Genomic DNA, 16,975 nt, shown 5'->3' on the forward strand with positions numbered 1-16,975 from the left:
CCCTCAATTTTATACACCTCAATTAAAATCACCCCTCAGCCTCCACTGTTCAAAAGAGAATAATCCCAGCCTATCTCATCTTTCCTCGTTGCTAAAATTCACCAGCCCTAGCAACATCCTTGTAAATCTCCTCTGTACCCTCTCTAATGCAATCACATCTTTCCTGACATGTGGTGACCAGAACTGTACACAGTACTCAAGCTGTGGCCTAACCAATGTTTTATACAGTTCTAGCATAACTTCCCTGCTCTTATATTCTATCCCTCAGCTAATAAAGGAAAGTATCCCATATGCCTTCTTAACCACCTTATCTACCTGTCCTGCTACGTTCAGGGATCTGTGAACATGCACTCCAAGGTCCCTCACTTCCTCTACATCTCTCAGTATCCTCCCATTTATTGTGTACTCCCTTGCCTTGTTTGCCTTCCCCAAATGCATGACCTCACACTTCTCCGGATTGAATTCCATTTGCCACTTTTCTGCCCACCTGACCAGTCCATTGATATCTTCCTGCAGTCCACAACTTTCCTCCTCACTATCAACCACACGGCCAATTTTTATATCATCTGCAAATTTCTTAATCATGCCCCCTACATTTAAGTCCAAATCATTAATATATATCACAAAAAGCAAGGGATCAATGCTGAGCCCTGCGGAACCCCACTGGAAACAGCCTTTCTGTCGCAAAAACCCCCATCGACCATTACACTTTGCTTCCTGCCACTGAGACAATTTTGGATCCAACTTGCCACTCTCTTCGATCCTGTGGGCTTGTACTTTTTTGACCAGTCTGCCATGTGGGACCTTGTCAAAAGCCTTGCTAAAATCCATGTAGACTATATCAAATGCACTACCCTCATCCACCCGCCTTGTTACCTCTTCAAAAAATTCAATCAAGTTAGTCAGACACGACCTTCCCTTAACAAATACATGCTGGCTGTCCTTGATTACTCCGTGCCTTTCTAAGTGACGGTTTATCCTGTCCCTCAGAATTGATTCCAATAATTTGCTCACCACTGAGGTTAGACTGACTGGCCTGTAATTATTCAGTCTATCCCTCGCTCGCTTTTTAAACAATGGTACAACGTTAGCAGTTCTCTAATCCTCCGGCACCACGTCTGTATTCAGTGAGGAAAATGATGGTCAGAGCCTCCGCTATTTCCTCCCTTGCTTCTTTTAACAGCCTGGGATACATTTCATTATCTACTTTCAAAGCCATCTTGAGTTGCTGCAGCCCATGTAGTGATGGTGTTAGATATTGAATTCCAAGGTTTTGACCCAGCGATAATGAAGGAATGGCGGTATATGTCCCAAGTCAGCTCAGTGTGTGACTTGGAGGTGATGGTGGTCTCACAATATTGCTGTTCTTCTCCTCCTTGGTGGTGGTGGTGTTATGGGCTTGGGAGGTGCCATTGAAGTCAGCTCAGAGGCGTTGGGTATTGACTCCAGCGGTTGAGTTGTTGATCAACTGGGCTGCTTTGTCCTAGTTGATTCCACTTTTAAGAATGGTATCTCCATTTCTGGTTTAATTGTTTAATTCTCTTTGTTAAACATTGTATGCATATTTTTATGTTTCTCTATATGCTGTTTGTTCAACATATTTTCAAATAGTTAATGAAACATTACAATGTAACAATTTGCATTTCAGATTCATGCCATTTAATTTTGCCTTCTAACTTTCTATAGAGGTCGATGCTAACACTGTGATTTTCCTTCTACCTTGCAGAGGTTCCGTTTCTGTGGTGACCTGGACTGCCCGGACTGGGTACTGGCAGAGATCAGTACCTTGGCAAAAATAGTTGAGTATCTAACCTTTGAATGTCTGAGTGTTTCTGCAATTGTTATGCTGTGTGCTCTCCTAGCAACTGTGCCAAGAGACAGTCTTTACACTAATGCAAGTTATCCAATATTCTGCTGAGTTCTAAATATATGATTGGTATAGTAAATAGTTGCCCATTAAACATCAACTGCAACATTTTGTTGCAACCAATAATTTTACAGTATTATGTTTCCAATAGGAAATGTAGTGCAAGGCACCAAAATTCAAACTTCCCTGTAGTGCCTCCTTTTTTCCACATAAAGAAAGATTTGCAGTATTATAGCATGTTTTACAACTCAGGACGTCCCAAAGCGCTTTTGAAGTGTAATCACTGTTGTAGGAAACGCGGCAGCCAAATTGCGCACAGCAAGATCCCACAAACAGCAATGAGGTAATGACCAGATTATCTTTTTTTAGTGATGATTGTTGAGGGATCAATATCGTCCACGACAGCGAGGACAACCCCCCTGCTCTTCGAAATAGTAAGGAATCTTACATATTGTAAGATTCCTTACATTTGTCCACCCCTGTCCATCACCGGCATCTGCACATCTTCGAAATAGTGCCACGGGATCTTTTACATCCACATAAGAGGGCAGAAGGGGCCTCGGTCTCTTCCGAAACGGCCGACTTGTGATGCAGTTTTATTTGTTGTGTTTTTAAAAAAGTAAGGAACTGTGAAATAGATCAGATAGATTTAGTATTCGTTGAGTGTTTTGGGAGGTCGCTCAGTGATGTGACCAAGCAGGCTGGTCTTTATTCTCAAAGTTCTGATTTTACACTCCTTATTTAAATTTTAAATAAACAGATAGTATTGGATTGAGTTGCATATTAAGTGACACAGTTTACAGTAGATAATCTTCAAAATGTTGTTGCAGAGCTCTTTATTTTGTTATTTTTCTGAGATAGAGAGGCTGGCTATTGGAACATTATTTTAGTGTCACTAAAACAGATAATCTGGTCATTACAATTATTGCTGTTTGTGGGATCTTGCTGTGCGCAAATTGGCTGCCGCGTTTCCTACATTACAACAGTGATTACACTTCAACTTCATATTGCGAGTATTTAATGGTCTGGCTCATTTTACTCCACATCTTCTGCATCAAAAGATTTCACATTCATGTGGAATGGGCAGTCTGTGCATGAGGTGAATATAAGAATGATTTTATGGTTAATATAATTTTATGTCTTTTAATATAATTGATTTTTCTTGCAGTCCTCCGTAAAGATGAAGTTGCTGTGTGTCCAGGTACTGAAAGACCTGTTGGGAGATGGAATTGATGTAAGATTTTTAAAACTATTATTATATGACCTGTGTAGCAAAGGGCCTTAAAGGAGCAGTGGGTGTCACAAGCGATGGAAAGCTCCATTTTTTTTTTGTGATGACTTTCTGGTTTTCATTTTTACCAGTCAACTTGGTAAATACTATCTTCTCTTTCCCCCTCTACCTCCATGGTTATAAAGCTAACTGTATTACACTATGAATTCCCAAACCTATGAGCTCAACCACCTGGAAAGACAAGAGCAGTGGTCGCATGGGAACACCATCACCTCCAAGTCACACATCATCCCGACTTGGACACATATCGCCGTTTCTTCATCGCCGGATCAAAATCCTGGAACTCCCTACCTAACAGCACTCTGGGAGAACCTTCACCACGTGGACTGCAGGTTCAAGAAGAAGGCCCACCACCACCTTCTCGAGGGCAACTAGGGATGGGTCATAAATGCCGGCCTTGCCAGCGACGCCCACATCCCAACAATGAATTTTTTTTTTTTAAATGATCTGATGTAATGTACTTTTATGGCTAATTCATTTGAGAAATCTATACAACGTTTTACCCCAGAATGATTTTATATGGGTTCCAAAGACATCCTTGTAAAGAGGGTCGGCTATGCTATACTGTAGAGTGTCTGCAAAGCATATCATTGATTTCACGTAGCTGTCTGTGAGCAGATCATTTCCAAGTGTGAAGACCTTGACAATAGAACCCTTTAAATCAACTTTTCTGTATGTCTTGTATTTAAAGTGGAGTTTTGGCCAGACATGTAAGGGATAAGAGTTGTTTTTGGGTCAGTGGCACTTTATTTAGTTCAGTGTACGGCAAATTACCCCGGAGTGGAGTTGCTTCTGGTATTCTAGAGGAGACTGTGATCTATTAATCACTGGGTCAAGATCTGGGAACTCCCGACCTAACTGCACGTTTGGGGTAACTTCACTACACAGACTGCAGCAGTTCAAGAAGGCCCTCTTCCCACCTTCTCAAGGGGCTACTAGCGATGGGCAATAAATGTTGGTCTTGCCAGCGATGCCCATTTCTTGATAATAGATTTTTTCTTAAATCATGGCTTCTGAGTGAAGGAAGGAAAGAAAAAGAGCTGCAAGGGAGAAATTGGAACTGCATATTAAAAGTTTGAGGTTAAGGTTTAGTTTTACATTCCCCTTTAAAAATACATCATTCGATTTTGCCTCTTTAACAGCTAAGTCTGGCAGTAAAGCACCTTTCTCTTAGTTTCATCGCCGCTAGGTCAAACTCCTGGAGTTCAATACCTATTGCGATTGGCTATCTTTGAGATTTAAATGTCTGATCAGATTTCCTCACGGTGCCCAAATTAATTGAACGGATCAAAGAACTAATCCCATTCGATTTGGATACTTCAGTTCTATGAAAGGCACCAACCTGCTAAATTTTTTCCTGATTTTTGTTCATTTTCTCCACTGGTAATAATTTATCATTGAATCGCTTCAATTTTTAAAAAAACTTGTTCTCTGGATGCGGGCGACCCATCTCTAGTGACCCCCATCAGTTGGTGATGGGCCTCCCTCTTGAGTAGCAATAGTGTCCACATCTCAAGCATGCAGCATGGAGGCGTGGGCATTTTTGAAAATAAAGGCTGAAATTTATAAGGCCTGTGGTCCCTGATCCTTTCAGGAAGCACATAAAATCCCGGCCTTTTACCCATCCTTAAGTATTTTGATTCATCATTTAATAAAGTGTGTAATTGACTATGTTATGATGCACCAATGCATCATGCCAGTGTATTTCTATGTACTTGATTGTGGATCCTTACCTGAGATGTGCTGCAGTGGAGTTACCTGGCTCATGGAGATATCTATAGCACGTATCAACTCTTGGCTTGCAGCAGCTGTATATTTGTTCATAAGAATTTGAGAGGGTAGCATAAAAAAGGGCCATGTGAGGGGTAGTGAAGATACCGTTAACTTAAGGTAGTCTGTTGGCACCAATAGTTAATATACTGTGCTACAAAGTGATATCGAGCCCCTTCAAACTTGAAATTGCCCCCCCAATGTAAAGACCCCATGAATTCTCTATAATCACCACCTTAAGGAAGTGAGGCACATTCATATAAGATCTGTGTGCACCCTGCCAGTCAGTTACAGTGTAGGCCACTTGCTGTGAATGTCCACGTTATAGATTGGCACAAGTAAAGTTGTGGAGGTACTTGGCTGATTCCAGAGTGTGATAGCAATAGAAAAATCATTCCCACCAAATGACAATCAATAACATTCCAGTGCCTTGCAATCACTTTCCTGCCAATGGAAAGCTTGGCCCACCATTTGGCTGCCATCTTGAAGGCGATAATTCATGTGATGTGCAATTAAATGCAGTGAGCAATGTAAATACAGTCTTCAAAAGCATGGACCTTACCTTAGACTGTAATTTTTTTTAAGTGAGAGAAGAACTGCAACATATTGGGTTTTTGAGAAGTTTCTTTGCATTGGCAACAAATTAGACTTTAGTTGCGTTAGCAATAACTTATTGTCTGTTGTCTGTCCCCTTTCAGTACGAGAAGATTGTAAAACTCACTGCAGATGCCAAGTTTGGTAAGTCTGTATAAAGCCTTTTCATGCATATTGTCTGATTACCTTTGCATTCCTTAGAATATTTTTAAAATGTTATGCATTGATAACCAACCATTCATACAGTGCCACGTAATGCTCATGATATTTTCATATTAATGTTCATATTGACCAGCGAATGTTATTACCTATATCCAGAATAAAGGAGACTCGCTGTGATACAAACATACAAAAAGACAATCAGGTCCACCAAGCCCACTCCAGCAGTGCAACCACGCACACCATGGATTCAACCTTCAACCTCCCAATCTTGTACACTATTGTTCTAATTGCTAATCACCTAATCTCATGGGAGAGGCAAAAGGCCTATGGCCAATTCAGGAAAAACCCTGGGAAATTTCTCTCTGGCTCCCTAAAGGCAGTAACTTATATAACCTGATATTTGAAAGTTGAATCTTCACATGGATCTGGATGTGTGATGAGAAATTTAATGAGACTTAAGGCTCCCCTTGATGGGAAAATACACTGCCTAGTGTGGTACAAAGCTATCTAGGTCCCTGGTTTGGTTCCCAATCTGTGTTGAGTTAGCTGATCTTGGGTAGGGAACAGTTGGAATGCTGCAATTAGCCTCAGCACTCTGGGGATGGGGAAACATTTGTCAGGGTTCCTGCTCCTAATTGCTAGCCATTGACCACTGCTAGTGTGCCTGAGAGTATTTTGGGGCGAGGACAAGATTGGGCTTGGGTGTGATGTCCTCCACAGTTTAGTAGTTTGTTGACATTTAGGCCCCAATTTTAACAGAGGGACGGGATGGGTGCGCGAGAATCTCAAAGTGGGTGGTGCACCTGGGGAGTCCAGGATGTGGAGGGCCAGGCCATCTTAATGGCAGGGCCTGATTGAAATCAAAGTTCCCGGAGTCCCGGCTGACATCCGGCCAGATTCACTACCTGACCGATGGGTGGGTAAGAGTATTTGGTGGCAGAAGGGGACCCTTGGGGACAATCCTGGCAGTCAGTGCTAGGAGGGGTTCCAGGGCGATCGAGGGTTCCAGGGCGATCGGGGATTGGCAGTTGGGGTGGGGTTCCCTCGAGATTGGAGGAGGAGGCCCAAGGATTCCTTGCGGGGCCTGGGGGTTGAGGGGAGCACTCCTGCCTCTTGACTCACAAGGATTTCTATCCGAGGTAATTTTTGAAGGCTTACCATGGCCTCTTCTGGCAGACGGTGCGGGACTCCCCCTGCTTTCGTTAATATTGCGCCGATGACATAATGGGGCGGGCAACTTTTGAATATTAAGTAGGCTCCCGCCTGCCTTTAGTGGGAGTCTCATTGATGGCCTAATTCGCTGTCATAAAAATTACAGCGGCCAGGAATGCAATGGGTTGGAGCTTGGAGGTTGAATTTTCAAATTTAACCCCTTCCATGCATCATTCTCACTGAGCGATTGGGGTGGGGGAGGGGTTAAAATCCCGGACTGACTGGGTTTACACATGATGATTTGGTCAACGAGGGCTGCTGAAGCCCATGGAACCAGTCCAGCAAATGGCACCTTTGGAAGAGGTGAATAACTGGTGAACATTGCAAATGTTTTTTTTAAATTAAGATTAGAAATTATATTGCTCAGGACGGGGATCCTCTATGACTTTCAGATGAGGCATTAAACTGAAGTCCCGACTGCCTGTTCTGGTGAATGTTAAGGATCCCTTGACTGTATTTGAAGAGTTGTCTTCCCAACATCTCTCCCTCTCACACTACCACCAAACAAATTAACTAGTCGTTCACCTTTTTACTGTTTGCTGGATCTTGCTTTGTGCAAAATGGTGTTTGCCTGTATACAACAGTGGCTACACTTTAAAGCAATTCATTGTTAGCTTTTGACACACTTCTAAGAAACCTGATGAGGTGTTGGAAAGATGTACGTCTTGTAAATTCCCCTCAGAAACACCAATAATATACATTGAAAACTAAACGGCTGAAATCATTTTAGGAACATTGGATCAGGAGTAGGTCATTCAGTCCCTCAAAGCCTGTTTTGCCATTCAATTAGATCATGACTGATCTGTATCTTAACTCCATCTACTCACCTTGGTTCCATAACCCCTAATACCCTTACATAACAACAATCCATCAATCTCAGTTTTGAAATTTTCAATTGACAGCTTTTTGGGGGAGAGTGTTCCAGATTTCCACTCCCCTTTGTGTGAAGAAATGCTTCTTGACATCACCCCTGAAAGACCTGGCTCTAATTTTAAGGTTCTGCCCCCTTGTTCTGGACTCCCCCCATCAGAGGAAATAGTTTCTCTCCATCTACCCTATCAATGCCTTTAATCATCTTAAACACCTCAATTAGATCACCCCATAATCTTCTATATTCAAGGGAATACAAGCCTAGACTCTGTGATCTGTCCTCACAATATAACATTTTAGCCCAGGTATCGTTCTGGTGATTTTCATTTGCCTGCGATAACTATGATTCAGATGCTGTTTACTTGACAGCCCTAAATAAATTAATATTTCGGGTGGTCGTATCTGGTACTTTGTGATTACTGAAGTTTGTCTGAGAGTTTGGTTTTCAGACGTTACTTCAAGTATCATCCCTTCAATTCTGGTGAATTTGGTAGAGTTAAACTAGGGTTGCTAATATATTGTACGTACAGGATAACAATCCAGCTGGATTGTTACAAAGCAGTGACGCACAGAGTTCAAACGATTTTTAAAAACTGCAAGAGCAAAGCTTAAGAAGTTGATCGAGGTTATCTGAAAATAAGGATGTTACATCCGTGCAACACATTCCACCCCATGTTAGTCTTTGTAATATACACAGTCAGGGTTTAGAGAGCCTGTCTTCCATTTTTGGCAAGGTTTAGTTTTGCAGCCTGCCATTGTCCTGGTTGATAACAATGGACAGATGGTTCCCACAATTGAACCACATTATTTGAGCTGTTGTGACATTGGGCTTTTTTTTCATGGCATATTACAGGGGAGATATTCTGAGCTTGCTAATTCAGGTACTGAGAATGGAGACTTATATAGTGGTTCCATACATAGCATGCTCATTCATTGTATCTGTTTGAAGGTGATTTTTTTTTCTGAAGTGTAGGTTAGCTCACTGGTAGCACACTTGCCTCTGAATAAGACGGTCCTGTGCTCAAGCCCCAATCCAGGACTTGAGTACTTAATCTAGGCTAATAATTAAAGGCAGCACTGAGGGAGTGCTGCACTGTCAAAGGTGCCATCTCTCAGATAAGATGTTAAACTGAGGTGCAGTCTGCCTACTCAGGTGGATGTAAAAGATCCCATTGAAGTGCAGGGGAGGTTTGGCAGTATCCTGACCAATATTTATCCCTCAATGAGTGCCACCAAATCAGATTAACTGGCCAGTATCTCATTTGCTGTTTGTGGGACCTTCCTGTGCTCAAATTAGCTGCCGTGCTGCAAAGTTATTGATTGACTATGAAGTCCTTTTGGACGTCCTGAGGCCGTGAAAGGCACTTTATAAATGCAAGTTATTTATTTTCTTATCTTTCCTTTACTGATGAGAAGTTTGATAGCTGTGTAGTTCACAGGAACATGATGCACATGTGGTTGAGATCAAGAATTTTGTTAATTTTACTTTTGCACAGTACCCAGGAGTTCCGTGCTGTCACAGGGTGAGAAGCTGTACCTATGTGTTTGCAAGGGGGTACTGAAATTCAGTGTTCAACCACAGGAAGAAACTGCCGTACCTGACCACAAAAAACCTGATACAGGTCACAGTATCAAAGTTGGAAAGTCTCCATTTTATGGGGATGTCACCAGCATGCTTTCCGTGGAGTTTAAAACACTAATATTGTAAATATTTTCTTTAGAACTGAGTTCCCAAAGTTTTTTTTGTTGCCAATGTTCTGTTACAAAACGAATCTTTGTAAAGTAGCGTAAAGGACATTCAGTACTCCTAAAAAAAAAATTAATGAGATCTTTATTTTTCCCTTTTTTTAATTCCAGAAACCAGTGATATTAAGGCCACCATTGCGGTGCTAAACTTTGTTTTATCAAGTGCTGCCAAATATGGTGTTGATGGTGAATCATTGTCTAGTGAATTGCAACAACTTGGTCTGCCAAAAGGTATTATTGTTCCCACCTGTAGCAATAATAGTTATATTTTTGATTTAAGAAACTTGATTTATATAATCACTAATAAATCCAATCGGGAATTCAGGAGAAATTTCTTTACCCAAAGAGTAATTGAGGCGAATAGTATAGATGCATTTAAGGGGAAGCTAGATAAACACACAAGGGAGAAAGGAATAGCAGGTTATGCTGATAGGGTTCGATGAAGAGGAGTGGGAGGACTCGTGTGAGCACCAGCATGGACCAGTTGAGCCGAATGGCCTGTTTCTGAGATGTACATTCAATGTAATGCGGGGTATGTACAAGCCTCGTGTCCTATCCAAAGTGGCACTAAAGCCCAGTGATAAAACCGTTCCTTCTGTTACGTGACCCACTGTGCAATGTGCTGCTTTTTACAGAGCAGACATATGTACCTACTCATTTAGGTCACTTGACCTATGATTGTATCTTTTTTAAAAGTCTCCCACAGTGTTGCTCAGAATAAGCCAAAGGATATGCTGTTTTATAAGTATCCGGAGTGCTAAACGATGCAACAAACAGTGTATTATTCTGCTGCTAAGGTGGAACTGCCTCTTTAAGGCCAAAAGGTCTAATTGCTGTAAATGGGTGCATGTGGGGGTCAATTAAAGGCTAATTGATGGGAAGTTTTTCAGTAGACTGGCAGCTGCTTGTAAATCCCCAGCTCCTTCCCAGTCGGAAGAAACCAGCAGAGTAACCAAAAGAAGTGAACATAAAATACTCTGACCAGAGGGATGAACAACATTTGTGGTAATTAAATGGAGAGTAATTACTAAAAGAAATTATTTTGCATTTGCTGTCTATTTTCTCCTTCAAGTTACTAAATGTTGAGTCCATTAAGTTCTCAGTCTAACCAAAACAATTCACAAAGTCATTAATTTCAATTTTGTTTGTTTTTCTTCCTCTTACTTTATTTTTTCTGTTTTTGATTGTGTGGATCTCTCCTCTGTCTTTTCGCCCCAATAATTCTAGGGAGGAGATTACAGAGATAGGGAGAGGTGAGGCCATGAAGGGAATGAAATACGAAGGTACACCTGAAATATCATAACCTGTCTTTTCTCTTTACAGATGCTAACTGAGCCATCATTTATTTCCAGCATTTTCAGTTTTTAGTTCAGTCATTTTCAGTCATTATTTGAGAGTGATTTTAATTGTATCAATACGACCTTCTGAAAATAATTGTAGTGTTTTGAATAAGTGGACTAGTTTGCTTTGAACAATGTGCTCTCATTATGAGGATTCCACTGTACTCCCGAATAGCCTTTGATATCTTTAACACTGAGCTAGAAATCCCCTTAACTGCATTTCATGTTTAACATTTCAGAACATTCAGCTGCACTCTGTAAATCTTATGAAGACAAACAGACTGCCCTTCAGGACAGACTAAAGGAGAGTAGCCTCAGGTGTAAGTGGAAGTTTCTTTTCTTGAGGTTTGATATGTTGCTTATTTGGGCTTAATCCAATTTAGTGTACGTGAATGAGATGATGTAAAGTGCAGTAGAGAAGTCTGAGTGTTATGGGAGCAGATTGAATTTTTTTTTTTCTCTTTTTAAACTACGTGACCCTAACTAGACTCGAAGTATGTGCTTTTGTGTGCAGTAAACAAACTAGACTCTGTGTCATGGAGAGTGGACTACACACTGAGTTCCAGTGAGCTGAAGGAAGTAAATGAGCCTATTGTTCACCTGAAGATTAACGTTCACAACGTAGACACGGGCGCCGTGGAGCCCACAGTCATTTCAGTGACCGCCGACAAGTTCAGAGTCTTACTCACAGGTAGGACAGGTCAAAAACCAATGGGAGAGTTAAAAATTTGACTTGGATCATTTTCAGTCTCTGTAAAATCTTAATTTGGATTTATTTGACTGATCAAACCAGAGTTGCTAATGAATGCGGCTGTTTTGCATCTACTACTTCAGTCCTAAGATTGTGTTCTGCAGATGTTTAATGTTTATTTAAAAATTCTTATCCTCGTGTTCAAATCTCTTCATGGCCTTGCCCCTCTGCCATCTCTGTAACCTCCTTCAGCCCTCTGAGAACTCTGCATTCCTCCAGCTCTGGCCACTTGTGCATCTCCCACTTCCTTCGTTTCACGGTTGGCAGCCGTGCTTTCAGCCGTCTAGGAATTCCCTCCCTAAACCTCTCTGCCTCTCCACCTAAGGTGGTTAAGAAGGCATACGGGATACTTTCCTTTATTAGCCTAGGCGTAGACTATAAGAGCAGGGAGGTTATGCTGGAACTGTATAAAACACTAGTTAGGCCACAGCTTGCATACTGCGTACAGTTCTGGTCACCACATTACAGGAAGGATGTAAATGCACTAGAGAGCGTAAAGAGGAGATTTACGAGGATGTTGCCAGGGCTGGAGAATTTTAGGTATGAGAAAAGATTGGTTAGGCTGGGGTTGTTTTCTTTGGAACAGAAGAGGCTGAGGGAAGATTTAATTGAGGTGTATATAATTATGAGGGGCCTAGATAGAGTGGCTAGGAAGGACCTATTTCCTTTAGCAGGGAATTCAATAACCAGGGGGAATAGATTTAAAGTAATTGGTAGAAGGATTAGAGGGGAGTTGAGGAGAATTTTTTTTTACCCAGAGGGTGGTGGGGATCTGGAACTCACTGCCTGAAAGGGTGGTAGAGGCAGAAACCCTCAACTCATTTAAAAGTACTTGGATGTGCACTTGAGGTGCTGTAACCTACCAAGAGCTGGAAAGTGAGATTAGGCATGATGGCTCTTTTTCAGCCGGCACAGACACGATGGGCTGAATGGCCTCCTGTACGGTAAATTTCCATGATTGTGTGTCTCCTCCTTTAAAACGCTCCTTAAAATCTAGCTCTTTGACCAAGTATTTGGTTACCTGCCCTAACGTTTTCCTCCTTAGCTCGGTGTCAATTTTTGACTGATTACGATCCTGCGAAGCGCCTTGGGACGGTTTACTACTTTAAAGATGCATTATAAATGCAAGTTGTTGTTAGAGTTGATCACACGTTGATAATGGCTGATGGCTACTAATGTTTTTTTTCTCTTCTCAGAACTCAAGCAAGCACAAGCACTGATGAATGCCTTGAACTAAATGATTTTGTACAACAATGTTCAACTTTTCTGGTAGCTGTGAGCTTGCTGGGATTACAGTGGATTGGAGGGAGGGGGCTTACGTTCTGATACATTTTTTAAAAACATAATGGCTCATTGCTCTCTGTTGAGAACGTTACTTGGGTTGTGGATTGCACGAGGTTTGAACATTCCATTTCAGCACTTCATGCAAATGATGCAGAAATATGTTTGTATGTTCAGAAGATTAGAACCTGAATTTATATTTTAGCAAAGCACTTTCTAGATAATAGTTTGTGTGTAATGATTTAGCTTCAGTGTTGCAATTTCTTGGGAATATAACTGGTACAAACTGATTTACCACTGACAAATATCGATGCCAACATGAGAAATTAGTGTCTCTTCATGATCTGTTGAGTCTCGTCATTTTAAATGGCTAAGCTGACTGACCTCTGAACTAAGGTTTATGTGAGGTTGACCAATTAGGTGCAGCATGGTTGAAACATTGTCCATTCACTCCTGAGATCTTGGTTCAAATCCAGCTGAGACAGCACAGGTGAAAGTCTCCTCTCTGCGAAGGTTATTAAGGGCCCCAGGTTAAAGAAATTTGTGCATTTTAATCCAGGTTGCATGATTGTGTGGGATTCCTCAACTCATGATACCCAGAATTTAACAGTTTCAGTGTGTCTATAAGGATGCAGGAGTTGGTACAGAAAATGGAAAAGTCACTTCAGCTCATTAGTTGGTGGCTGAAGAATTGGGATATAATTGGGACAGTGGAAGGGAGCTCTGCATTTAATACTGTGCATTACCTGAGAGAGTTTGACACTAACAAGGAGCACAGATAATTGTTTGATTGCCAATACTGTTGTTCTTCTATTTAACTACATAGTCCATATTAATAAGTAAGTGAACTTTTGAGGTTTGACCAAATATCTTTGACCACTTTTACATTGGAGTGAAGCTGGAGCTGAAGAGGTTCTGGATAATAAAGCCTCTAAAGCCAGGACATTTCAGTCACTAATCTCCCAGGAATTGAAGCAATGTTAGTTAGTTGGATATTGAGGACCGTGGAGTCAGTTTGGTCTCCAACTGAAATGTTTGTTGGATCTGGAAGGCTACCAAAGAACTGACACTAAGTGAATAAATAAAATGGTAATTCCAGTGTCAGTGTATTTTCGAAGAGTCGGTGGGTTTGTTCCTGGCTATGTGACATCACTCCTCTGGCTTGTGAATCAGCTGGGAGTAAAGGAGCTTCTAACTGAAGCAGGATGAACAATTTTGAAACAATATCATGCTCACATCTAACCACTTTAGTAAATTGGAGGAAGCTGACCCATAAGAAAGCCAAATAATAAATTTCATTCTTCCCATGGTTTAAAGAAAGCTGATGTCTGCTTAACTTCAGCTCTCCCCATTTATAGTGATACAGTAGGTTAGCACAGTGGTTTTTAAACTCTTGTGACCTGGCTTCAGAAACAGCTAAGACTGATGGTTCTTTTGTCTCTTCACTAAGTTGGTTATCTAATTCAGAAAGGTGGCAGATTCGGCTGGTGCGGAAATGGTCATCTCCCTCTGGTTTGGTAGGGGTGTCTTATGGGGCTGACGGCACATCGCTAGAGCGGAGTACAGCAAGCTTTACTCTTCAGCTGCTTGCGCTATAGCTGCTGTGAGAATGTTTGACTGGGTGCCCGAAGCATCAAAATTTTCCATTTCTCAGCACCAATCCCTTCACCTTGGCGAACACAAAGATTCACCAGAATTCTTAAGATTACCATCTCCAAAATAAAATAAAGCTGGCTTCATGTAAAGATGGGCTTGGATAATCTTCTTCCGGGCAGATCGTATGTTTTCCAATAGTCCGGCTGCTACTGGGTGCTTTTCTTGCTGACTGTCTGCCTGTATAGTTTAATGTCAGAGGGTAGGGCCTGCGCTATATCGTATATGGAGCAGAACGACTGATCATTTTACGTCCTGCTTTTGAGTTTAGCTTGAAATCATTTGGCAAGTAACATCAAAAATATATAAGATGGTCTGAAGCAGGCACACTGAGAATAGGAGACTTGGCTACGAATTTCACGAACAGGGCAACTAATTGGAGAATTATCACATTGAGTTCTTGGTACCTATGGGATGTCGAGCAGTTTGTAACAGTAACTTTGCGTTCAACGTCAGAAATATTCATGAATGTTCATTCCAACTAGGATGTGTGTTGTGTAATTGTTTACATATATATATGTTGAATAAAGTTACAAAAAAAAGGCTCAGAAGAAATTTAAATTTGAAAGTATGTCATTTAATTTCAGTTTTGAAATATTTATCTTCATTATATTCTGTTTCCTGCAAAAACCCATGTGATGGTATAGTGAAGTGATATTGTACCTTTTATTAATCAGGGACTATAAACATACAGTATTGTGACTGGGTAGTATTACTATCAAGTGTTCTTACCCAGTGTGATCACATTTGGTCACCATTGAAGACCTTTCACATGCTACAATTTACCAGTAGGTTTATATGCTATGTACAGATTTTTTTTTGAGTTTCGAGCAGAGACTGAAAAGTTGCTTTTGGGTTTTGCATACATGCTGGAGCAAGAGATAAGTACTATCCAGCTAATTAACAGCATGTAAACTTCTAAATTGTGAAAATAAAGTTTTAAATTTATCTGAACTGATGGTCTGTCTTTTTAAACAAAAAAAATAATTTCTTTGGTTCTTCAGTTAATGGCTAAAGCATCGGCTAATTAGAATACCGGTTTAGATAAGGGTCTGGTGCATACCTCCAAAACTGGATTCTTTTCCCAACACAGGGCAGTGAGATCTGTTGTAGTTCCTTAAGTTCCAGCCACAGTTGAAGTCAGCTAACTCAGCAGAAACTGTGCTGCGGTGGGAGATATTTTTACTGTTCTCCCAGTGTTCCGGCCAACATTTATCCCTCAACCCTCACCCACCAAAACAGCTTAACTGGTCATTCATCTCACTGCTGTTTGTAGGACTTTGCTGTGTGCAAACTTGGCTGCTGTATTTGCCTATAAAACAAAAGTGACTATACTTCAAAAGTACGGCCCCCACCGCTTATAGCGAGCGCGTTGGTATTAACACGATTTATGCGCTATAAGCAGTGGACGGTAAAACCAATCTCCCGCTGCTGTAATCTCTGGGGCTCTACTGGTCACTAAAATAAGGATTGGTGTCTGTTGCAGCTTCCACTCGGTTCCTGTACTGGTGGAGAGAACGCCAACAGAAAATCCGAGTCTGCCAGCATTGAGGATGTACCATCCACAGAATGCACTGTAGCAACTCGTCAAGGCTTCTTCAACAGCACCTCCCAAACCCGTGACCTCTACCACCTAGAAGGACAAAAGCAGCAGGCACATGGGGACAACACCACCTGCACATTCCCCTCCAAGTCACACACCATCCTGACTTGGAAATATATCACCGTTCCTTCATCGTCGCTGGGTCAAAATCCTGGAACTGCCTAACAGCACTGTGGGAGAACCTGCATCACACGGACTGCAGCGGTTCAAGAAGGCGGCTCATCACCACCACCTTCTCAAGGGCAATTAGGGATGGGCAATAAATGCTGGCCTCGCCAGTGATGGCCCACATCCCATGAGCGAATAAAAGAAGAGAGAATCGTGGGAGAGACACATGGCAACACTGACGCTGTCTGGAGTCCTCATCAGGGATATAAACAGAACATGGCACTTAATGCGTTCTAAGCTGCGCTTTTGTTACTGACTCTTATAGTACTGGCAAATGGTTAGCGCTGTTTGCTCAACATAGGCAGGTGGCTGTCAGTGATAGTGTGAACAGTGTAAGTGGTGGGGACTGTAATTCATTGGCTTTAGGGAGCTTTGGGACATCTGAGGAATCAAAGGACGCTATATAAATGCACGTTCTTTGCCCACTAGGCCATTGGAGGTGCTATTTTCAAACCTTACACTGTTTCATGAAAATGTTTGGTGCTTCAAACATTGTGATGTACTTCATCACAAGTGATCTGATCTGTGCTTGGTTAAATCACTTTTGCGTTAAAAAGCCAGTTTGGTTTCTTAATTATATCCGTGCTCCAGATCCTATGCCATGGAGATATGGTAAAAAATAAAATCTTATTGATCACCATTTTCTCTCAATTACATTCATGGTGTC

The 16,975-nt window shown here is 41.5% G+C and overlaps 1 protein-coding gene across 1 annotated transcript; it reads left to right on the forward strand.

Moving 5' to 3' along the window:
• Positions 1-1,731: 1,731 nt before the first annotated feature.
• commd4 (COMM domain containing 4) lies at positions 1,732-15,491 on the forward strand. The gene is made up of 7 exons (XM_067981113.1): positions 1,732-1,798; positions 3,036-3,101; positions 5,627-5,666; positions 9,624-9,743; positions 11,092-11,172; positions 11,367-11,543; positions 12,800-15,491. The coding sequence occupies exons 2-7, from the start codon at positions 3,048-3,050 to the stop codon at positions 12,838-12,840; spliced, it is 513 nt and encodes a 170-aa protein (XP_067837214.1). The 5' UTR covers positions 1,732-1,798; positions 3,036-3,047; the 3' UTR covers positions 12,841-15,491.
• Positions 15,492-16,975: the final 1,484 nt, after the last annotated feature.

This window comes from Heptranchias perlo, unplaced genomic scaffold (genome assembly GCF_035084215.1).
Source record: "Heptranchias perlo isolate sHepPer1 unplaced genomic scaffold, sHepPer1.hap1 HAP1_SCAFFOLD_654, whole genome shotgun sequence".
Lineage (NCBI taxonomy): Eukaryota > Metazoa > Chordata > Chondrichthyes > Hexanchiformes > Hexanchidae > Heptranchias > Heptranchias perlo.